Source organism: Ambystoma mexicanum, chromosome 5p, assembly GCF_040938575.1.
Source record: "Ambystoma mexicanum isolate Mex_15411 chromosome 5p, UKY_AmexF1_1, whole genome shotgun sequence".
NCBI classification, from domain to species: domain Eukaryota; kingdom Metazoa; phylum Chordata; class Amphibia; order Caudata; family Ambystomatidae; genus Ambystoma; species Ambystoma mexicanum.
Window position 1 is genome coordinate 686,218,820 of NC_090930.1, and position 25,521 is coordinate 686,244,340.

General features: G+C 44.2%; 1 protein-coding gene across 1 annotated transcript in view; it reads left to right on the forward strand.

Annotated features, from left to right (window-relative positions):
• CNGA2 (cyclic nucleotide gated channel subunit alpha 2) overlaps positions 1-25,521 on the forward strand; it is a 379,775-nt gene that overhangs the window by 124,397 nt on the left and 229,857 nt on the right. Inside the window, exon 2 of the mRNA XM_069613057.1 lies at positions 11,705-11,815. Within this exon, the coding sequence (XP_069469158.1) occupies positions 11,705-11,815 (111 nt within the window). The remainder of the gene's footprint in view (positions 1-11,704; positions 11,816-25,521) is intronic.

A 25,521-nucleotide genomic window follows, 5' to 3' on the forward strand; every position in this document is an offset into this window, starting at 1 on the left:
TGTGTTTTGTTGTAAAAATTTTAAAGGTTTGTGATAAACCAATAAAATAAAAAATAAAAAAAGAAGTCCAATCCGGAATTGTGGGCAGAATTCTGCAAAGCATTATTTGAGAATATAACAACAGAATGTGCCACTCCACCTTCATGGAAGAAAGAAATAGTTGTGCCCATTTTTAAGAAAGGCAACAGGACAAATCTGACTGATTATCGACCAATTACCTTGCTTGACGTTGTTGGTAAGATCTATGTAACACAACTGAAACACAAACTGTTAAAATGGTTAACTGCAAGCGGGCAAACTGACAGTCGGCAAGCCGGTTTTGTCAAGGGGGTTGGTTGTAGTTTAAATCTACTACTCATTAACTTCATCAAAATGGATGTCATCAGAAAAGGAGACAAAGTATTCTTAGCCTTTGTAGACCTGTCTCACGCGTTTGACAGCGTAGACTCTGGACCAAATTGAAAGCGTGGAATTGTCTGGATAGTCTACTTATGGCTCCTAAGGATCTTCATACCAACACAGAGATCAACATACAATTAGACTCCAGTGGGACATTATCTGCGCCAATTAAAACATCTTGCAGAGTTAAACAAGGCTGCCCCCTTGCTGCAATAATTTTCAATGCATTTCTTGCCGATATTGGCAATTCCTTCAAAGACATCGATGGCTTTGACCCTAAAATATATGATTCTCCTTTGAGTTGGATGCTGTATGCCGATGATCTCGTGTTGATGGATCAAACCCACTTCGGATTACAGCGTAAACTTTTAACGATATGTGACACAAAATGGACTATACCTCAAGCAAATCTGTAATACTAACTTTGCAGGATTTGAGCAGAAACCGCATAAAGAAAGGCAAAACGTTTAGTTGGCAATTGGGAGGAGAAATCTTAAGACATGTCAAACATACTAAATATCTGGGAATGTGGCTTAACTTAAGTATAAATGATCACGTCTGGGCCAAAAAAACCAAGGCAAAATGTTGTCAACTGGGTGCCCAAGCTGCAGTGATTAATAAGAAATTTGGAAAATTCTCTTTAAGACAAACTATCAATTTCTTTAATCAGAAAGCAGTACCAGCAATGATCTTCGGTGCTTAAAATGCCTTAGATGGTCTAGCATCATTATGGGACACCTTGGAGAATATCTTCTGGAGAAGAGTCTTTGGTATATTCAGAGGAATACCTGCACCTGTTGTTCGTTATGAAGTTGGCTTATTGTCCATCAACGCGAAGATTGCCTGGAATACTTTGGCAATTTTTTGGAAAATAATCATGACAAATGGGTTATCACAATTTGAAATTGTGCATGAGCACGTGCAAAACGAATCGAACTCTGTAATGTCAATGTGGATAATGCAGTGACAATGACACTTTGATTAATAATCCCGATGCTGTCAAGAAAAAACTGTGGTAACAGGATTGGGCCAATACAGAAACACAGAGCCTCAGCTATTCACTCATGAAGAATGTGCCAGCAGAAGGAAAGGCATATAATACTCTGTATAAATATCTGGAATCATTTCCAAATAAACAAAAAAGAAATCTACTGATGAAATTTAGGCTAAACCAATTTAAGACTAAAGAAGTGATCATGCGATGGCCTAAGTATGTAAAGTCGTGCTCAAAATGTAGATTCTGTGGCAATCATGAGGAAAATGTTAAACATTTAATCTTGTTCTGCAATGCCTTTAAAAACCAAAGAACAAAAATGTTGTGACCTGTATTGGATAGTAGGCAATCACTAAGTGCAGAAGATTGGTGCCTTAATGAATCTAAACAAAACTGAATTATGCCTTAACATTGCTCTTAGAGACAGTTGATGAGGAACTTTCTAAAAATGCTGCATAAGGATACTGACTCATGGAAAAATTAACTCTCTTTTGATAAAGTAATTACGTTATGAAGTGATGTAAATAATATTTAAAGGTTTATATAAACCAATAGATAAAAAACAAAAATAAAAAAATAAGCATATCATGACAGATGTTGACCTACATCACTTCATCATGCATAATAATAATTCATATCGTGCTCAGTCTGCTTGTACTTATTCCTAAATACATTTCCATTTAACAAACCCTGCAAAACCCCTAAATAGTGAACTCCTTATTCTTAAAATTCAGGGCAATCAGGGTGTGTGCTTCTATAAAAAATACAATTTTTGACCTAATGTTTTCTCAAGACAACTGTTTTAAATATATCATGCGCCTTGTCTTTATTGCGTGTGACCTTCGTCCCAGTGCGCTTTGCGAGCACTTCTCCTTATTACCCGCTGCTTCCTCATTCTAAATACACATTTTTGTATTCATACATGCCTTCCCAATATTTTTCCCAAAATGTTATTTTTGTTTCATTTATTCTTGCTATTCCCCAAACATATTCACTGTAATTAGTTTAATGTCATTCATTATTGCATTAATGTACCTTTTAATGTAATCTGCACTCATAATTGCATTTTTACTCTCAGCACCATGTTTCACAATTTGTGTGATCCTGGACATATTTTTTCTCTTTCTTCTTCAAATACCCCTATATTATGTAGTTATACTGTGTTGTTGGGGAAACACTGCCCTCCCACCCCCTTGATGCCTGTCCAATCTGCTCTGGCACGTTTGCACATACCTAAATCTTTATGTATGATATCCCATGACTCTACATTGTATTGAAGTACATATCCCATGCCTTCTCTCTATTCCCAATTACCAATATTTTCACCATTCTGGTCACCCACAGCACTGTCCTTTGCATTCATTTTTAATCTTTCTTTCTTTTCATAGAGCACTGAAAACCACTTAGCGAAACATTTTCCCTCTTTTTCACATCTGTGCAATTGGCCCATGCATGCCTTATGAACTATACACTTTCAGAAAGGTCCCATCAATCTCCCTTCTCCTGCGAGCCACTTTCTCACTTTCAGTAGAAGGTGGGATTTGAAATCATTTAAATCAACAAATAAACCTCTTCATAAGCATTTTAATGATACTTGAACAATTACTTTGCAATTTATGGTTCCTGAGAAAATGAACAAAATATGATTGTCCAGCTAAACTAATGATCATCTCTAAACATATGTGCATATTTTGACTCCAATTGCACATTATGTTTTGTTTCCCCACTAAAAATGATATCTGTACATCTGCTTTCTTGGTTGGTCCGACCTGCAATGAATCCATTAGCATTCATTCTCCCAGGGCTGATGGATCATTTGTTGCTTACCTTTAAGAGCAGGCCCCAACCCATCATAAAATCCTTCTTGGTCACTGCTGTGGCTTCAAAAGATGTTTTAGATAGATAGAAGACAAGGGGAATGTCACTGTTTGAGTGTTCTGAACAGAAACTGAAGCCATTTCTCCTGAACAGAAACTGAAGCTAGTTCTCCTGAACAGAAATTGTTGCCAATTCTTCTGAACATAAACTGGTGATTTTACATGTTACAATTTCTTTTACACAGGAGGCCTTTTCATATTTGTCCTCAACTCATGTGCCGATTTCTCCTGTGCCATGCCAAGATGTTCATCTTTAAGTTATACTTTTTATTAAACTGGCACAGGCACTGGAGTTTCACTGGTAAAAAGTTCCTTTCAATCCCAGATGCAAATGTCTTTATGTTTCCATGCTGCTCTCTTTTTTGTGAAAAGTGCTTTCATTGTTTCATACTGTAGTGAAAGATAGGCCTCAGATTTTAGTTCTCTGTCATACACACTCATTTTTAGACTTCCTTTTCACAGTTTCTTTCAAAACTGTTGCGGAAAGCCGCTCATTTCTTTAATACATGCCTTTAAATTTACTTCTGCAGTGTCATTTCATTTTCCATGTTCTTTGTTTCAAGCTGCAAAATGCACACATTTTCCATGTTCTCTCTATTTTATCAAAGTAAAGAGCGTTTTCCTGTTTTGCAGTTTGAAAATGAATTGCTGGCCTTCCAGTATGCCAGTGAAAATTGTGCTTTGACATTTCCAAGACAGTATTTGTGCATTTCTAGGCCCAATGTAGCCAAGTGCATTTTCCTTTTTCTCTTGTGGGTGCCTTTGAACCCCACAAATGAGGAGGTTTCCAAGTGAACATGGGAGTAGTTGACCCATGTTTGTGTGTCTTTCCACACGGCTTCACCACAGTTGCATTTGTTAAGTGTGTTCTTTGTGATGTAAGTCACTTTTCAATCTTTTCATCCTTTAATTTGTTCCGTAGGATGATGTGGGTGTGGTTGCGATATAGACTGTTGGGTTTGTGTTTGTATTTAGGGCTTGTTATGTTCTCAGGATTGATTGTAGGTGGTTGAAGGTGCAACAGGATTGCAGTTGATGTTGTTGGTTGTTCTGTTAGGTTGAGCGAGGTTGTGCTCAGGTGCGGCAGACCTGGGGCTCTGGTGTGGCAGATCAGGGCATAAGGAGGTTTAGGTTTTATTTTGATGGTTGTGAGTGTGGGTAGGTTTTCTGCTTTTGTTTCAGCAGGTTGATGCTCTTGTGTGGGCAGGTTGTGCTAAGGTGTTGCAGGCCTGAAGGCCTGGTGTGGGAAACCAGGGCAAGAGGAGGTGTAGTTCAATTTTAGAATGCAAGTAATCGTGTTGTGCAGTGTAATATTTCGGTTCAGATTGTTTATGCATGCTTGAATGTTAGGTTGGGTTCTGTACTTCTTTTAGGGAGAGAGGGGTGTGGTATCTTGCTTTCCAGTGTTGATCCTGTGTGTATATCTAGTGCCAGCTGCTATTGGAATGCCAGATGGAATGTGGAATGGAAGGGGCTGGAGATTCTGAGATGCACAGTTGGGTGAACTTGAGGATGGGAGCTTGGGCCTGAAGAATGCATACTCCCGGCTCTCCTGTTTAACCTTCTTTTACCCTAGGTTACTAGGGAAATCCAGACGTAGAGTCCTTGCTCACTATTCTTAGAGAGGCAAAGCTCCACCCTACTGATGAGGTCCAACCAGACTGAAACACGTGTCTGTGGTTGTTGTTGGTTCTCTTGTTCAGAGGAGAATTGCCTAGCATTTCGGTACTGGACTGCCCCACGGCAGGACAAAGACTGACACGTTTTGGCTATTTCTCCTCTGTGAAAGATAGTGAGCTAAAGAATCTGGGTAAGGCTCTCGTAACCAGGACTAATGTCTGGCAGAGGCACTTCCCAGGACCCCCCTTGTTTTTTGCAACCTTCTTTAAAACCTAAAAAAATAAAGTGCTTTCTGTTTGTACTTACCGGGTCCTGCCTGGTTCCTGTGTGTTGCCTCACTTACCTGTGACCCAGTATACTATAGAATTTGAGGCAGTTATGGAAGAAATCGACTGGACACCAACACTTAAGACATTCAGCAGTCACTCCCACACATTTATCACAGTTGAAGCAAGCGAGAAGGGCTTTGGAGGAGTCCTCAGCTATGTTAAGTTAGGAAGTGAGGTAACTATCCTTTTTGCTTCTCACACGCTTAGGATTTCAGCACCAAAGGGATCTCCACCACCTTTCCATTTATATGCAAATGAATGGTGGCGATCACAACGTATTCCACCATGGTGTGATGCTGGAAATGCATCGGAGGGACAGGGCCTCCATATCCTTGTCCTTCACTGCTTTTTATCGTGTGTTCTGTCGTGTTTTCCGCGCAGGACTTCATGTGGGACTCCTGGCGGTGCAGCTCTCTCTTTTGGTTTGGTGTACAGACCCATGGGATACCCTTATGGCACCCAGGGGTGGAGGTACAACTCGGTGCCCCTAGTGTATGTTTTTGGGCACCTGTGTGTGTCCCACAGAGCAGGGTATGGGCTGGTGGCAGCTCCATGCTGAATTTGACAGGTGCTCTGAGTATCCTCCATTTTGGGATACACAGGCCCTGCCATTGGAATCAGTTGGTTCCTGATAGGAAACAAGATGTCCCCGGCGGCCTCTTGCTTTCTATTGCCTGTTAGCTTGTTTTCCCAAAGTCCTGGGAGCCCTGACTCTGTCCCTTCCCCCTGACCGGCTGTTGGGTGGAAGTTCCATATATGGTGTTGTTGTGAAGTCCAGGCCAGACTGGCTGGAGCCTTCCCAATGACTGTATGTTGTGGGTACGCCTGTGAGTGGGACCTGGGTGAATGGAGTGTGTGACGAATACGCATTCTGGGTGTGGGTGTCTAGTATCTGGTGTTTGACACAATGACTGAGACAGCACTGCCCGAAACTGGTATGAATGCAGTGTGGAGTATTGAATGGCTGGGTAATTGTCCCAATACACATAACTTGTTGTGAGTGTCTGGAGAGAAGTGAATGGCCTGAATGCACTATGCACCTGATTGGCTGCCTGTCTGCATGAATGCCCTTCTGACCGATTGGTTGCCTGAGTGTGACCCAGCAGAATGAATGGGAGACCAACTAGTATATCTGGGGGCCTCTCACTGCTAGAATTCGTGTTTAGAAGCTGAAGAGTAACTGGACTGAAACTGAAGCTTAACCTTGAAGCCCTCTGGAAGAGAAGAATTGCTGTTGCTCTCCTTCATCAATCTGAAAGCTGTTGTGTCTCCAAGGTCTGACCCAGAGAGGACCTGGTAAGGCGCCCTCTTTCCAAGCTATGAGGGACCATCGTGCACCAGCTGATCTTTGCCAACGCTCCCTGGTAGACAGACCTATGACAGGCTGCCGACCAGAGACGGTGACGGCTGCGGAATCCCAAAGTGAAGCGCCTGGACTGTTTTCTGCCACTGTCGATGACCACCGTCGCCGACTGAAGCCGCCGTGCTCCCGTTTGCCTAAGAACTTAATTTGAGCCAAGGACGCTCTCGTCTGCATCGCCGCCGCCGTATCCCGCTGGAGAAGGCCCGACCCTCAACGTGCCGAGGAGCATCCGCCGGTGAGTTTCCCACCACCTAAAGACCACAGAGACGCCGACAACTTGATGCCCTTCCTGGCCACAGTTCTTCAACATCTCTTTGCGGTCCAGAACTATCGTCACTGAGGTGCCCCGTACGCCTCTTCCTTGCAGGACGCCAATGCTCCGTCATCGACGAGCACCACTAGGAACGAAGCTGCCACTTCACCACCGTTGTTCACCCTGTTCTCCGTCAGACGTTCGACGACCTGTGACTCCTGCCTTAAAGGGAGGGCACTCAATAAAGGCCGTTAATTCCCCGACGGCGAACGCTACAATTCCAGGTACATTGGGGCAGTAGAACTATTGTAAAGGGAAATAAGACTCATAGAACAATATATGGACTGGGCTTGTGATACATCTTTGCTTTACAGGTTGTCCAGGTGGGGGCACCTCCACACAGAATTGTGCCTAGTTGGTAAAGGCCAGTATTCTGCCAATTGTTCAACCATCTTGCTTTCTTTCCCCTCTCTACTGCTGGTTTCTTCTTTATTGATCTGTGTGGCATTTGGACAGTATAGCTGATGCACTTTAATGAGATCTGATAATATTTGTGGTACCACTAAAGAACTGTATATATTTCCCATTGTTGATTTTCTGAGCACAAAGTGAGTTATTGTGATAGTGTACATAGCCTTGAATATTAATTATATAAAGACTGTGTTTTAACTAATACAGTGTGTGAACATTCCTTTGTGGGGGCTTGGGGACTACACTGTACTTAAGAACCAGCCTGCATCACCTCCTGTGAAGCCAGGCCTTGATTGCTCGACCATAGCTACCGAATAGAGAATCTTGACTGGGGTGCTCTGTGCGTCTCCAAGTACAGACACCCCCCTCCAGTCTTTACACATGGTGATACATATTCCTGGGAAGAAAAATATAGCTTCAGGTTGTTTGTCAAGGCTGCTGGCACCTTCGACCACGTGTGCACCAGGGTAGCTGAGGATAAGGAAATGGAAGATGAATGAACAGTGGCAGCCATAAGTCAAGAGGAGTGGATAGAGTGCAGTACAAATTATCAAGAGCTAGCTATCTCCATAAGGAACTTGAGGGAGGTTGGAAGGATGTCAAAAGAGACACCATGTGTACAGGTAAATGTTCTCAGAGATCTCAGAAGTGCATTGCGGTATCATGATATTCAGGTGGGTCATTCCACCTGCTGATCAGCTTTCAGGGGGTTTTGGCCATGGGACATGAGTGGCAGTTAGGTCGAAACATGATCAAATGCTACATTCAGGAAAAGTATTGGGGACCACAACATTCTCGGATGTTGAAGACCTTGTGGGGAACTTCCAGCCTTGTGAGTTGAGAAACAAGGAAAATGTCTGGTCATCTCTTACAACCATTCAAAGTACCTTGTACAGTATGGAAGAAGGTGACCTTAGACATTGTATGCGCCTTCAAGACTTTGGGACAAGTGGAAGTGCATGCCCTAATGCTTGTGGATTTCACTTCAAAGTGGGTAGAATTGGGTGTAATACCCAGGGGAGTCTGTGTGGAAAAGGTCATGTAATTATGCCATCAATGTCAACAACAAGGCACTGGATTCCACCTCTTCCACCTCATTAAGATGGGAGGAAGGGAAAAAGGACATCGGGAAGGATCTATGTGGTGAAGGACTCCAGTCCCTAACAGGAGCTGCAACTCTATGATTAATTCCCCCCTTTTAACATCTGACTCTTATTTTTCAATATCCTTTCCTCTCCACACCTCTTGTTCTTGTCTCTCTTTCTTCCTCACCTGTTTCGAACTCCTCCATACCAACATTTTTGTCACCTCTTCCCTGTCCCCCATGTGCTACCCTACTCATTCAACCTCTCTTCAGTTTAAGGAAGGGAAAATGTTATGATCTCTGCTGCTCTTACATTCTTGTCGTGCTCTTCAGAAATGCATCCTTCGAAAGCTAAAATCAGTGCAAACTGCACCTAGTTGGATGCAGCAACGTGGGGGAGCCACAGAATAATGTTAGCTTTATTCCTAAATTGCCTGCATTTTAATTCAGGTGTGTCCATCATGACATTTTGAAGGTAATGTCTTCCACCAACCAAATGAGTCACAGCTAATTATGCGATGACATTCGCCCAGGAGGGCTGCCTCTGGGAGGCCCCTACTCCGAGAGTTCAAGGACCTCTCAGGAGCATATCACAGAGGGGTGCCCATGATGCGTTTTAGATCAAAACTCATCAGGTAAAAAAGTTTGGAAAACTGCTCTGAAAAAAATCAAAAAGCTCATGGGCCCCTTGCCAGACGTTTAGTTTAGGACTTACACCCTCACAGAGAATCAGTAAGACACTGCTTTTCACTGATGTTGCGTCAGTGAACATACATTTTAGTCTCTGCCTCATGTTACATTAAAGCTTCTTTAGAAGTTTTATACTGCTCCTGGGAGATTTGTAAAGCCATCTCTAGTGGCCTTGGCTGCCTACACGGCCAGGGTGGGTTCATTACCATGTGTGGATCGGAAAGTAAATTGTGTAGCATTAAGGTAGCTGTTGTAGTTATTAGGGCTGATTAATTTGACTCTACTAAACTTTACATTACCTAGAACGACTGTGGAGGTTAGCAACGGGTTTATAGTCTGTGAGTTGCTGCTTTATTTTCATTATTTGTTGATAATGGGCATGATGTCAGGAATATGTGTGATTGCAGGTAGGAGGAGTAAATATCTGGTTCTGTGGTTGGCAGCGGTTTATTTTTAAAGTTTTTATGAGAGTTTGTATACTTAGCAATAATTCAACTTTTACCAGAATACAGATGTCCAAGAGGACTACAGAAAGAAGAAAAAACATGAATGAACATCAATTTGTTCTTCATAACTATATTAAAAACATAATATGTAATTGATAGACTATATGGTTATAGTTAAAAAATAAGGAACTGTGTAACTAGGAAAAGAATTGAAACAGAATTCTGCAAATGTATTGGACATATTGGGGGGAGACGGACAAGAGGACAGACTAAGATACATACTCAGAAACAGAGGGGCAGGGGGAAGAGGAGGTATGATATGTGAAGGTAATAAAACAATCGAAGTTTCATTAAATCAATACATGTGGTATCTGGCACAATGCGCAAGTAAATCCATTGATACATCAAGGAAAGAAAATTAGAGTACGTACGTGGGGGTTCATGTACCATGCGTAGATGCATTAAAACAGTCCAGGTAGCAAATAAAAAAACATCATTTAGCATTGTACTCAGAAATAGAATTTAAAATGATTAGCCATGCATAGTTCCAGTCTTTGCATGTTGAAGATGTTGTTCCACCATCCCCTAACAGATGTGGAACGGAAGTCTTTCCATTTGGCTGTTATATGTTTTAACGCTATCACGATAAATAGATAATAAAGATTGGCAGAGCCGGGTGAAAGGTTGATGTTGTTTGCCAGGCTACCTAAGAAGATGTTCAAAAAAGACAATGAAACATCCACAGAAAAAATACGTTTAAAGAACTTCGAAATATCCTGCCAAAACCTGTAAATAAAAGGGCATTTAAAAAAACATATGTTGATATGAGGCTGGAGCAAAACCACACGACCAACATTTATCATTAGTATCCTTATTAGATTTAGCTAGTTTGACAGTAGTATTAAATGCTCTATGAATAAAGAAAAAGAAATGTTGAGTGATATTAGCTGACACTGAAATTGATTTAAGAAAAGAGGCAGGACCAGGTGTGGTCTTCAAGAGAGCAACCAAAATCATTTCCCCATCTTAGACGCACAGGACAAACTGTGGGAGTAGAGGCAAGAATACCATAACATTTAGAAGCCTTAATATCAGAGATCATGGTGAACGGAAGAAATCTAAAGGAATCCGGTGAGATGATATCATTTGAAAAATGATGTGGAGCATCAAGACAGGAGTTAACTAGTTTATTATAAAAATTAAAGTGCATATTAGAAATGTTGAATTTAAGTTTTAATTGTTGAAAGGAGAGAATATATTGGCCATGCATAATTTGTTGAATAAATCTAATGCCTTTTCTCACCCAAGATCTCCGATTTAAGATTCTATTATTAATCACAATATTTTTGTTGTGCCTTAACAGAGGGGAAGAGACACTTCTTAGGAGTTTTAGTATGAGGAAAGAGAAACATTTGTAAGGCCGAGATGGAGGCTTTAATGGGAACAGAGATAGCCATGGAGGAATGCTTAAATATGTAGATGAGGCCAGTAATTTCAACGGGATAAACTAAATGTTTTTCTAAGGTACACCATGTGGGAATGTCAGATGTTTCTGGGCAGGCAAACCAGCTTCGGGATTGTTTTAATAAAAAAGTAGAGTGATATAATTTAAAATCAGGGAACCTAACCCCTCCTATGTCATAAGGAGCTTTAAGCTTAGAAATGGCAATCCTTTTGCTTTTACCATTACCCCAGAGAATGTTAAGTAGAATAGAGTAGATAGATTTACAAAAAAGGACAGAGGCAGAGGCATAGAAAGGAGCTGCAAATAATACAGGACAATCGGGGAAAGCATAACTTTAATTGTATCAAGCAGTCCCCAACATGAGAGGTAAAGAGGGGACCATCTGGAAGTTAAATACTTGAGTTTATCCAACAAAATCTGGGCATTTAGTTTAATAGTATCATGGATTGTTGAAGCAAAACGAATACCTAGATATTTGATAGAAAGTCTGCACCATTTGAAGCCAAAGGTATCAATATCATGTTTGAGACAGTAGGAGTTTAGGGGCAAAATGTCAGACTTGTCTTTTTTGAGTTTATATCCCGATACTTGGCCAAATTGATAATGTGTGTTGAGTAAGTTAGGGAGGTGGCAGAGGTTTAAATGCTCTGATATATTAGAACATTAATGTTCTAACACTTGGTAACTCTTTTCTTCTCTCTTTTTACATGCAGAGCACTATCAGTATGCGATGATACTTCCTCAGAGCTGCAGCGTGTCGCAGCTTTGGACAATGGAGAGGTTGTATCACGTGCTTCTTTTCGAGGGAGAGGTGCACTATCCAGGTAAACTGAGCTTTTCTTATTACAAGCATGCATTAATCATTTCAATATTAAAATTTCTACATTGTGTCAACTTTTTTTAAAAAAAGCAAATTATTGTGAGTAATATAAAAAATCAATAACACTTCTATAATTAGTTACGCAAGATTGCCTATTGTAAATGGACTATTTCTGTGATGATACTGCAAACGTATTTGTTAGTAGAGAAAAATAATAAATAGGACATTATTTAGATCTTCACAAATTCAGAACACTTGTTAGTATTTCCTCTGTGTGATTGGATGGGTGTAGGAAAGACCCCCTGTGCAGGTATGATTGGGAACAAGTACACCCAATCAGCAGATGGCATTCGAATGTATCATGTATCTCTGGATACATAGGACACCATTAATGCCTTATAGCAGTGGTAAACTGATTTTGGAAAAATATTCAAATCCAATAATTGTGTCCTCCTACATACATTTGCATTTACTCAAGGAAGTAATATTGACCAGCAGCTAATGGACCAGCCCTATGCAACAAGGAATGGGCTTACAGAGGATGGGAGTGCTGTTGTTTAGTTATACATCAATATCTCCAAAATGTGTTTGAGCTTTGATGGCAAATTCCGTAATCTAGTAAAACAATGCTTTTGATTTGAGTGGTACAGGAGCTGGGGTTTGTTTTACACCCCATATAAGAAAGACCACTTTTTAGGAGACAACCTCATTATGATTCGTTTTTGGAATAGGCATAACTGGCTCCTGCAGAATATACTAAAACGTAATTAATCATAATAGTGTATACAATAAATGCATTTTTTCATATTTTCGTATTTGTTATTTATATAGCGCCTTACGCCAAGGCACTGTACAACACCAATTTACAGTACAATTGAAATGAACAGAGCAGTACAATTAAAAATATAACTTACAATGGGACTTAAAATACAATTAAGATTGAAGTAAGAACGTTTTTAGGACAGCATGGACGATAGAATAAGAGTGACTAGGCCACACAGAGAGAGGGAGAGCATTCCAGTAAAGAGGAGGCAATAGAGAAAAAGAACAGTGGAAGGGTAGCCATCGAAGAGAGGCCAAAGATGGACAGATGGAGTCGCAAATAGGTAAGGAATACAGGAGATGGATAGAGGAATTAAAAACAGATTTAAGAGGAGCTAGACAAGCGACAGGAAGACCAAAGAGGGGTACAAAACAATAGAATATTTGAGGAAAGATTAAAGAAGAGATTAGAAGCTTAGTGGCACTGAAAGTGAGAAGAGTTCTAACTTTCCATTTATACAAAAGATGTAAACGACAGAAACGGGATGGGATCAAAATGTGATGAGCAAAAGAAAGATTACTGTCAAGATGAAAGCCAAGTTTGCGGGCAGGAAGAGAAAAAAGCAGATGAGAAGGGGAAAACAGGACAAAGGCAGGAGAAACAGGCAGAGCAATAGTATTTGCAGGAAAAAAGAGAACTTTGGTCTTTAACGGATTAAGGACAAGAAAGTGGTCCAACATCCACATTTTAGCAGCAGGGAGACAGGCCAAGAGATTCATGTGTACAGTAGGTGTAAAAGAAGAAATAGTTGGGTGTCATTAGCATAAGAATGATGAGACAACCCAAAAGAAGAGATAATATTAGCCAAAGGAGAGGTATAGAGAAAGAAACGAAAAGGGCCAAGAACAGACCCTTGTGGAACACTGTGCGAAAGAGGATGTGGATCAGAGCAAACACCAGCCCAGCATACTAAGTAAGTGTGATTAGAGAGATACGATTGAAACCATGTGATTACAGAACCAGAAAATCCAAAGGAGGAAAGGGATTGAAGAAGTAGTGTGTGATCCACTGTATCAAAAGCAGTGGATAAGTCCAAGAGTATAAGAATAGAAGAGTGCTTAACATAGTGTGCAGAAAGAAGGGTGTCACAGACAGAAAGAAAAGCAGTTTCCGTGGAATGAAGGGGTAAAAAACCAGACAGTAAGCGAGGTAAAATAGAATTTAGAGCGACAAAGGAAGAAACCTGGGAGTAAACTAGATGTTCCAACAATTTGGAAAGGTAAGGGAGAAGAGAAATAGGACAAAGGTTAGACAGAATGGCAGGATCTAAGGAGGGTTGTTTCAGGACAGGAATAATAATAGCATGTTTGAATAGAAGAGGGAAAGTTGAAGTTGTAAGAGAGATATTGAGAAGACTGTTAATGTGAGAATGGAGAGAAGGATAGATTTTAGAAATAAGAGTAGAAGAAACAGAATCTTTGGGAGAAGCAGTAGGATGAGCCCAGGAGATGAGTAAAGAAGTATCATAATTAGAGATCGGTGAAAAAGAAGAAAAAAGTGCAGTAGAAGAGTAAAGGGAAACAGGGCGAGGAGAAGGCCGATAAATTAGAGAATTGGCAGAACAAAGAGCAAAATCAGATGCAGTAAGAGTGGAGAGAAGGGAGTGATCAGGCATAGGGGGGACAATAGTCTAGAAAGGGACTTAAAAAGACGGCGGCAGTGAGATGATTGAGAGTGCAAGAGATCAGAGTAACAGAGATGTTTAGAAGAAAGAAGTGCAATATCATGTAGAGTATGATAAGAAGAGAATGACACACCATTGGGCAATGATCTAGATATATGCCAACGACCCTCCAGGTGACAGAGAGTCCTTCGAGCGAAGATAAGGAGTAATGCAAAGCTGGGAAGGCTACTAGGTACCACCCTCAGGAGTGTGGCGGGTGCAAGCCTTCTGATGGTGCAAGATCTCTTGGATACACAGTTAACAAGGGTTTACAACACAAGAGTGAATGCAGCACAGGACCTCAGTTGGTCCATGGGTATTGTCATAGGGAAAAGAACACAACAACAGGTCTGTACAAGTATGCAAGGGGTGGAGTTGTGTCATGGATCGACACTGTAGTGCTTCGGCCACAGGGTACGAAGACTGGACGTAGGTGACTGAGATGGCCTTCTTCAGGATGGAGGTGAAGGGATAAAACACTGTCTGTGGGGTCTGTGGGATTCAATGATATGAAGTCACTAGACCACTTTCATTTGCACACGCCGCGACGCTACAGCTAGACGCTTCTGCTCCAGAAACCAAGTACGTTTTTTAAGAATTGCAAATTGTTTCTCAACTACTCGCTGGCCCATAGTCTATTCCGGGACACTCCACGTCCTTCACACGATTTCACTCAGTCTTCAACCTCATGCCTGTTACTTTTTGGCATTTCACTGCTCTCTCATTTCTGCTGCACAGTGACCATGTCAATTGCTGGGACCCACAGGCACCGTCACCCGGCACTCCCTCAGTTAGTCATTTTGTCTGGATCACTTTGACCACGCAGCTCAACCACACAGGCACCATAAACCACGATGTATGACACAACTCCACCCCTTGCATACTTGTACACACCTGTTGTTGTGTTTTTTTTTCCCTATGACAATACCCATGGACCAACTGAGGTCCTGGGCTGCATTCACTCTTGTGTTGTAAACCCTTGTTAACTGTGTATCCAAGAGATCCTGCACCATCAGAAGGCTTGCACCCTCCACACTCTTGAGGGTGGTACCTAGTGGTACACCTACATATCAAATGTACAACTGTCCGTCATTATGCTAACATTTGATATATTATATGTATCATCACCAAAATTCAGATATTAAACTAAAATTATCCTGAATCTCAAAAGTGTGGATCTCCCTCCTGATTTTTTGTTTGAATATACGTTCACTCTCCTGGGCATATCAGGACCTAGCCAGGCGCCCTGTATTATTACCTGCGCATAGGCTTTGGCCACTGGTAGTGCACACAGAAAGGAGCGGATTCTGCCGCAGAGGTGGGGTTGACAGACAGCCCAGCTGCGAGAAAGCGGCCCAAAAGGAGGAACCCTTGGGGCACCAAAGGTAAGCCAGTCCAGATGGGGCACACAGGCAGGCCCGGGTGAGGGCCACAGCTCCATCCCGGGAGGAGATGAAAGCGGCTTGAAAGGAGGAAGCTTTGGGGCACAGAAAGTGAGCCGGACCAGAGGGGGGAACACAGGCTGGCCTGGGCGAGAGCCACGCCTCCATCCCACAAGCAGGAGAGCAGATGAAAGCGGCCTGAAAGGAAGAACCCCTGGGGCACTGAAGGTGAGCCGGACCACAGGAGGCACACAGACAGGCCCGGGTGAGGGTGGCGCCTCCACCCAGCGAGCAGGAGAGCAGGCGAAACTCAGTGGGCAACTGGGCATGGTGAAGCGACCATACAGGAAAGGACACTGCCACGGGGCTAAGGAGGGCCAACTGCCCTGCAACGGGAAGGCAGCCAAGGAGAAGCAACTGGGAGGAGCTGGTCCAGAGGGGGACACAGTCTGGCCCAAGTGGGAACGGTGCCTCCATCCCACAGAACTGCAGAGCGGACGGGAGATTGGCAGACAGCTGGGGGCTATGGAGCACACTCACTGGCAGAGAGCGGTGGGGACAATCCTCACTTGTGGCAATGAACTTGGCATACTCACAGCATCAGCCGCACCAGGCAAACAACCACAGATGAGGAGCACACCAGCAAGAGGTACAGAACCAGCTGCATGCTAGGCCCAACACAGCAGCCCCACCCCCTTCAGCGCTGAAATCCTTACGTGGAGGCCCCCACATCTCTCCCCCAGGCCCAGCAGCAAGGCAGCAACGGATCCAAGGCCAGGAACCCCCGGTGACACTGGGACTAGGACCCCAGGGCACATGATAAACAGTGAGCAACAACTGCACACGGAGCATCCAGCCCCCCCAATAGACTGTCTTGGAACTTGGGCCCATACTGGGAGACTGACTCCCCATGCACCCTCCCCTTTGGGGCCTGGAGGCTAGCTGGACTGGGCCTGCAGGGGCGAGCTGGCCAAGAGGGAAATCAACAGTGAAGGCCAGGCTTGGTGCAAAACGTCCCCGCGTGAGGTAGGTGTGGCCCACTCGCACTGGCCACATAGCAGACCAGACCCTGACCTGGAGCCGCCCCATCCCTCCCGCACAGCAACAAACAACGGGGGACATGCCACCCCCCCCCCCCCACCTTGCAGGGTACCACCCGGAACTGGCTCTTTCCTTGGCGGGTCCTGGCAGGCCCTGATCCCCTCCTGGGCAACATGACTAGAGGATCCCAAAGAGCAGCAAACAGAGCTGGCAACATTTAACGAAGACCACTGGGGACCACCGCCCTGGACCCCTCAGGAGGGGGCTTTGATCATTGCCCCCCCTCATGGGCCAGTGTTCTCCAAGCACAGAGAGGGCAATGTCAATATCTAGGGGGTAGACCCCCCATACACCGCAAATGGCAGCAGGAAGAGGGTGGTACACAGAAAATGTGGGGGCGAGGATTGGCCTCCCCACCTCTGGGGGCCCTTGCAGGAACAATCAGACAGTAAAGACTCTCCACTGCCTGAGGTGCAAGGCCAGACAGTTACACCCACAGTCCTCAAACACTTTTTCACTGAATTTGGGGACAAGATCGCCAAAACTGTCCAAACACAGATGGACAAAATGAGAGAGGACCTCGTCGCAGCATTGCAGGAAATAGAAATGGACGTGAGTAAAATGGAGGGGAGAGTGGACATTAATGAAAGAGCCCTCCAGGAACTAGCAGATGATGCCAGGATATCCAACATTTTGCTGGAGCAATTTGCGACTGCAACACACAACCTCGAACTGCAGACAGAGGACCTCGAAAATTGATCCAGAAGATCTAACATAAAAAAAAATCCCTATTGGAAGATGTCCAAGACAGAGCCCTGAAAGAGGTGATTCGAAATATCTTTACAGATCTTTTGGAAGAGGATGCAATGATAGAAGTCAGATTAGACAGGGTACATAGAGTGGGCCCCGGAAAACAGACCCCGGAGCTCAGCCAAGGGACGTCCTGGCCGCATTGCACGACTACACCACAAAAGAGAGGATCCTGGCCGTCATGAAGAAAGCAAATCTCCTACAATGGGTCAGAAATCGCTCTCTCTCAAGACCTGTTGCAGGACTGGCAAAGAGGAAACAAATGGCCCTGGTAACCAGAGCCCTCTGGGAACAAAGACATTCGCTACCAATAGACCTTCCCATTCCGGATGGTGTCTGAATGTGAGGGCAAGCAGTGACGGATCGACTCACTAGACCAGGGAACTAAACTATTGGGCCTAGAGGAGGATCAGCAGACCATGAGTGTGTCCACTGCGAGCAGCTAAAGCAAGCCTAAAAACTGGGAATGGTCCACGATCCGCATTAACAGGAGCAGGAAGGGGGGTACAAGCCACTCCTCAAAGGCCCGAGGGTTGGAGGGCCGGTAGGGATAGCACGCCCCCCAGCCAGGGCTCCACCGGAAGAATTGGCACCGGACTCCACATATAGCACCTGGGAAAGGCAAAAAAAGGAGGTAACCTCACAGGTCTCGGGGAAGGGGGTGAGTTGGAATCAGATGGGGGTTCTAAGATACCCCGCACTTGGTCCTGGTAATGTTAGTAGGTCTCCCCTGCGGAAGGAATCCACGCGTGAAGTAGCGCGGGTGGCCTACACCAGGGAAGGGGAGGGAAAGGAGGAGTGGGGAAAGGGGAGGAGAGGGCAAGTGGAAGGTAAGGGAAGGGGGCTCGGTTGGGCTGGGAAAAGGGCACACTCAGACACCTAAAGGCATCAGCCAGCAAATGTTGGGCAGGCAAATGGGCACATACACACACAACGCAGAAATCACTCTCCACTGTTTGACGCTTAACATCCGGGGGCTAAACACCCAAGTCAAAAGGAGGAAGCTGGAGGGGCTCCTATCCAAATTCCAACCCGATTTATTGGCTCTATAGGAGACCCACATCAAAAGGCAGGACAGGCATAAGCTGAAGCTGAGTCAATATCCCAAGATTCTACAGGCGAACGTCGAGGCAAAGAAGTCGGGGGTACTTATAACGTTTAAACGAACAACACTAGTGTCTACCATAAAAACCCAGGCAGACTCCATGGGCCGTTACCTGTTTCCCCTCATAGAACCTGGCCCCCTCACCCTCACAGTGGCCTCGATTGATGCCCCAAATTTAGGTCAAGAGAGGTTCCTGAAGATGGTTATTTCCAAACTGGAACATTTGAGTGGGGGGGACATCATCCTCATGGGGGATCTAAACCTAGCTTGGGACCCGGCCAGGGATAGAAGCAAGTCCACAAAATATAATAAGCCACCGGCATTGCGGACCCTCAATGCACAGTTCCAGCGACTGACCGCAGGGGATGTCTGGATCTCCCTTAGGGGGGAAGATGTAGCATATACACACTACTCGCACATACATAACATATTTTTCAGAATCAACTACGTGTGGGCCTCAGCCACACTCATGGGGATGTTCGAAACAATAGAAACCCACATTATAACCGTCTCAGACCATGCCCCGATTACCTTCAGCCTCAGCACACCCTCACAGGAATCTAAGCTTTGGAAATGGAATTTCTCTATGGCCTTATTAACCGATCAACCTACATACGACTCCCGGGAAGGCAAACTAACTCACTGGCAGATACCCCGGCGGGGGTGGTATGGGATGCGTTCAAAGCAACCATGAAGGGATAACTTATCACGGCACAGGCACATAGGACATGGCTGAAGAGGAAGCTGGAGTCAGATCTTGAAGCAGAGGTGAAGCAGATCATGCATAGAATGGAGACAGACTCATCTCCAGGCTTGCGTAGGCAATATAGATGTGCCAAATGGAAGCTGGACCTTCTCCACACCAAGCAACCCGACGGAAGTCTGCTATACTTCAAGCAAAAATACTGTATTAAAGCCAATAAGGCAGACAAGCTATTGTTCAGGCAGTTAACGCAAAAAAAAGCAGCAAAAACGATCCAGGCAATCAAAGCCGCACCCAGCATCAAGGTAACCTCCACTGAACAAATAATTGCACAGTTCCACACTTACTAGTCAGCCCTGTAAACTTCGGATCACCCCAACCAGAAACGTCAGCATGAGTACATCGACTCCACTACCCTACAGACCATTACCCCCTCAGACAGGGACTCCCTAGAGAAGGAGATCACATGAGATGAAGAACTCCTCTAAATCGTGAACCTACCACCGAATAAGGCACCGGGCCTGGATGGATTCCCAGTCGTGTTCTAGAAACAGTTTAGGCGGATCATTTTAACTCCTTTGTTGACTCAGGAAGGACCACAAGCACTATGCCAGAGGCCAAGATGATTCTCTTCCTCAAGGCAGGGAAGACCGCTCTAGCTATGGATCCTACCGCCCTATTATGCTTATGAACATAGATGACAAGATTTACACCAATATTCTCGCCAATAGGGTCGCACTGGGTTCATTAAGAGTCGCCAAATGCATGATAATTTCAGGAGGATTTGTCACCTGCTAGGAAAAATTACGAAGAAAGGGGACCCGGAGGTGTTAGTAACTCTGGATGCGGAAAAGGCATTTAACTGCCTCAAATGGACCTTTCTCTTTAATACTCTTCACAATATGGGATTCGGCCCCAAATGTATAAAGAGGATTGAGGCAACTACGCCAATCCAACGGCTCAGCTCCTAGTGAACGGGCAGCTTTCGCCCCGATCTATCTAGGGAGGGGCAATAGGCAGGGCTCCCCCCTACACCCCCTACTATATGGGCTCTATCTGGTGCTGCTCGTAGCGAAACTCTGTGTGTCAACAGCAGTTAAGGGCATTTCCTTCAGTGGCGAGTCCCACAAGTTAATGGTGTATGCAGACAACATGCTCCTTACACTCACAGAGCTGGTCTCTACTCTCCCCGTGGCACTGCACAAGATGGAGGGGTTTGGGAGAGTTGCAGGCCTAAAAATTAACATTGCAAAATCAGAGATTCTAAACTTATCGGTCAACCAGGAAGAAGCGGCAGCGGCAAAACACGCAACGCAACTCAAATGGGTGTCCGATAATATCTGAGACCTGCGAGTGACAATCAAACGCACATTAGCGGGGCTCTACGAGGCTAACTTCCACCCATTGCTAGCCCCAGATTCCAGCACAATTACAGACATGATCCCCACTATCAGTGTCCTGGTTGGGCAGAGTTAACACAATCAAAATGGTGATTCTTCTAAGAATCCTGTACCTATTTCAGGCTTGCAGTCCCCGTCCCAACCACCTTTTTCCGGTCTCTGTATTGTATGATCTCTAAATACATATGGGCGAACCAAACGCCCCAAATCACTTTGAGAACCCCAATGCTCCCCCCAAAAGAGGAGGATTGGGCCTCCCGAATTTCCAGGAACACTACCAGGTGGCGCAACTTAGGGTCATAAAGGAATGGGTATGGGAGAACAAGGACAAGAGGTGGGCACAGATGGAAAAGGTGGTCACAGGACCCTGCATGGGTGAAATACTTTACATCTAAACCGCAATGTGCACCACAGAGATATTACAAAAGTAGTAGAGGACATTTGGGATCAAAAAGTACGCCTTCACCACATCACAATGTTTCCCTCCACCTTCACCCCACTCTTTGATAACCCGCAGTTCTCCCAGGGCCCGGAACCGTGCGCCTTCCTCCAATGGAGGGCGGCGGGTTGCACAAAACTCAGGTATATGTTCCGGGGGGAGGAGGTCAAATCGTTTGACACCTGCAAGGAGGTACTGGGGCTACAAGAATCTCAGCCTTTCCCATGCTATCAGGTGCGTCACTGGATTATGGCTCCCTCTAACCGAGCGGCGGCTGTAAGACCTCTCACACCCTTCGAAAGATTTCTATTCTCGAACATATATAGGTTCCTGGTGGAGGCCCCCCTCCTAAGTAAACAGCATTTCAAAACAGATGGGAAGACACCCTAGGGGGAACAGTTGCAGAAGAGTAGGTCCTCGCTCTGGTCCGATATTTCTCGCCTAACAGCATCGATCCAGATAAGGGAATTTTGGCTAAAACATATGTATCAGTGGCACTACACTCCCGAGAGGCTCCACAGGCCTGATGTCTCGGACCTATGCTGGAGAGGGTGCAGTAACAAAGGGGACTGGCTCCCCATATGGCGCACCTACACGGTGCTACATGACTACTGGGAAGAAATTAATAAGATCATTAGGATATATATGGCTGGGAGGGAGATAGAGTGACCGTGGAAACTCTCCTGGTGCTGGCGGGCCCGGATAACAGAAGATGGCCAAAATACAAAAGGAAAGCCTTTTACATCCTCCACTTGGCAGCTCTGCTGGTCATCGCTTGTAAATGGAAGTCTTCAGACCCACCCGTACTAGCAGACTGGTTGCACAAACGTTGGTACTTCATTGCTTTGAAATGGGTCGCCTCCTCATAAGGGGGGGATCAACCTAAATTCTCGCGAGAATGGGCCCCAATTTTGGACATTCTACAAGGGAAATTTATGGAACAATACTGCCCGCACAAGCTGCACATTTGTTTTTCATAACGGGCCCGACTCAAGTTGGCAAACAATGGGGATATGGTGTGTGCCTGGGGGAGTGAGAGGGGGGAAAAATTGGGGTTGTTACTGTACCTTTTTATGCAAAACCAATAAAAAGAAGTCTGGGAAAAAAAAGATGAAAGCCAAGTCTCACTATTTCATAGAAAATGAAAATTGAGTCATAGAAACTTGTCAAGGATAGAATGAGTTTTCTTGGAGCTAGGGCGAGCATTTCAGAGTTCAACATTAATGCAAGAATCTCCGGAATCAGAGGGTGGATAGAGAAGATTAGAAGTATTGTGTGAAGCAGGAAAATGAGGAAATCTGTGAGAGGACCAGTGAGTAGGAATAGGACTACACATAGAGAGAAAAATAGACTTGTTATGACTGTCAGGAATTAAAGGCAATGATGGGAGCAGCGCTAAGGTGGAATAAAGAAGAGTACCAACTAAGAGGCAAGTTGGACGTGCTGCATTCAGGAAAGTCAACCGTACTGCAGTGTTAGACCAGAGACCAGTAAACAACATTTTAAAAAATAAAGGACAGTAGAGAGGAACAGGGAAGTCCATTCAAGAGCGGACAACTGCAGCCAAACTGGGTGCTGATGTAACAAGTGTCCATAGCTCATGATGGTGGCCAGTAGACGGGCCACAGAGAGAATGGAAAAGTTCAAGTCACACATCGGAGAGTAGAGAGGCACACTGCTGAGAGCCCCCAGAGGGGCAGGCAGTCATCAAGCAGTCTCCCAGAGGGACTGCAGTTCTCAAAGCTGGCTTGCCTCCACACCCTGGGCAGAGTGATGTTATGGGCAGTAGGCTGGAGCACATGGAATAGAAATGGTATGGTAATGCTGGGTCTGGGTAGTGTATTGGAGGAAATGTCTTTAGGACCCCCCTCCCCCACATTGCTCCCCTACTTAAACAATTTTTAATAGAAATGGGTGAAATACACTGATTTGGAGTTTTTATGTTGGGGATAGATATATATCACAGGTACAAAATGGAATTGAAAGTGAGTCTCTAGCTGGTAAAGAGTTATGCAAAATAGAAGGCGGCACGCTTTGAGTAAAATGAAGGGTGAAATTGGGAAGGAAATCAGTTTGTGGGAAGAACAGTTTTACTTTAAACTAGATTTAATGACTAAGAAAAGAGGAATGCCACCCATGAATTCTCAAAATTAAGCTGCAGATGTAACCCTTCACGCAGTGTACCCCTTTTCTTTAAGGAAAATTACTTTATTTAATCAAAATATCGCTAATGGCATATGGTCTATGTAAGACAGAAATGAAAAGAAAAGTAGAGCTGATGCTTGGAGATTAATGACAAATTGCACAGAGAATTCTGACTGTTGGGCAAGTTATCAGGATAAGGATAGGATGACTTATAGAGGGATAAGGACATGGCAAGACAAGGTATTCTAGGTATTTCTATGGGGTGATGAAATACTCACAATCCACTTCTAGTTTTGGGCTTTTTGGACAGTCAACCGGGTATGGTCACTACACGGCAGGGGATAAGGCAAACTGCTGTGTGGTTCTGGTCACCGGCTGGCAAGGATTGGACGGGCAAATCTGGTAACTAGATACTACAGGTTATCAGGATAGCCGGATGGCAGCAGCACACCGTGAGTGGCAGCAAGCAATGCTGGATCAGGATGCAAAAGGCACTACAGATTTCCCCCTGTTAATGGGAAATGAAATTTAGTGTTTTTCTTTTTCATTTGAGGCCTTGCTGGGAATGTGATCAGCACTGCCTGGATTTTGCAGTGGGCCCTGGAGTAGGATCAGCCGTGCTTGGCCTTGTATTTGGAGTCTGGATCTGGAAGATGACGGCAACAGGAATGCAGCGCAGGAAATCAGGAAGAGTGTCTGTGTCCAGAGTCTTGTCAGGGACCCTTATTTATAATGCATAATGCCATTATCAAAGTATAGACTGGGCACGGTTAACTAAGCACGCCTCTAAACTACTTGGATTGGACAGGGGTGCTAATCTCCGCCTTGCTCTCAACTGGTTGGATTTCCAAGGGAAAAATGTCAGATTTATGAGGCGAGTTTTACAATGTCCAAAAACTCCCACAATGACTTTACTTAAAATCCGATTTTGCCAAAAACATGCATTTATACAATTGCAATCTCTAAGCAAATTGTATACACAGGTTACATATTTTGTGCAGCACATAGCTGTCCAATCCTCCTGTCTGTGGGACCTTGTTTCGTACTTCTGATGCATTTTAGTAATTTTGAGCATGAAAGATTCGGCCTAAAATTCCATAACGTTATACACAGATGCGAATTATCCCAAGGGATGTATGTACAAAGTTTTATGTTTGCAACATTGATACTTTTCTGTTTATCCTCAATACTTTGCCCTTTCTGTCCCCAAAGTGTCAGTGACTTCTACCATGTCTCAAAATAAATCACAAATAAATCACTTTTAAAATGCGACATTTTTACAATTTTTCAAGTCTGGCTGCAGAGATAGAAGTCTTTATTGTTTATTCCTGAAATAGTCTTTGGGAACAAATAGCAATCCCTTTGTCCATGGGTCATTCTTTTTCTTTCCTTCAACTGCTGCCAACTGTCATTTCCTTCAGAGCATGATGGGGGTTTCTCCCTTGACTGAAGTTGTATTGCCCATTCACACTTCAGACTTCCTTCACTGGGAACTTCATTGTCAGGATCCCAGCAGAGACGAAAGTCTGTTCAACCCTGTAATTATCAGGGGGTTGCCAGTATCTGCTGAGAGAGAGCCCTCCTTTTTGTGCCACCCCTCCAAGCAGAAAACCTGTTTTTCAACTTGCAACTCCAGCCACCATAGTTTTAACGTTTATTTTCTGATCTTAGATCCAGAATTAAAGCAAGCCTGTTGCATAAAATAACCTATGTTATATAGTCTCACCAGCAACAAACCCCTTCATATTAAAAAAAGCCTGGCAGGCTTTCATTTACCAGTGTACTGTTCCAACACACGGGCATTTGTTTTTCATAAATTTGCACAGGCCCATTTTATTTACATGTGGTGCAGCTGGACTTCCTTCTTAAATTCAACTTTTCATCTCCAGCAGATTCGCACACTGTCTTGCAGCTATAGTTATTCTCTTGAATGCTGGAGTTGGTCTGCAGCACAGATACATTGAAACAGACATGGCTCAGCTAGTTAGAGTCTCTCTCAGAACAGCTGAGTTTTAGATACTTTTGCAAAGAAAATGACTGTGTTTCCCGTGTAAGTCAAAGTAAAGTTCCTGGTTGATTTTTTTAGAGTTGGTTTGACAGGGCTTGTCAATTCAGAATCATGCCTGGTTTTGCTGAGGCACAGTGAAACACACAGAGCTTGGTAGGACTTATTAATCACAGTGGTTTTAAGGAACAGAG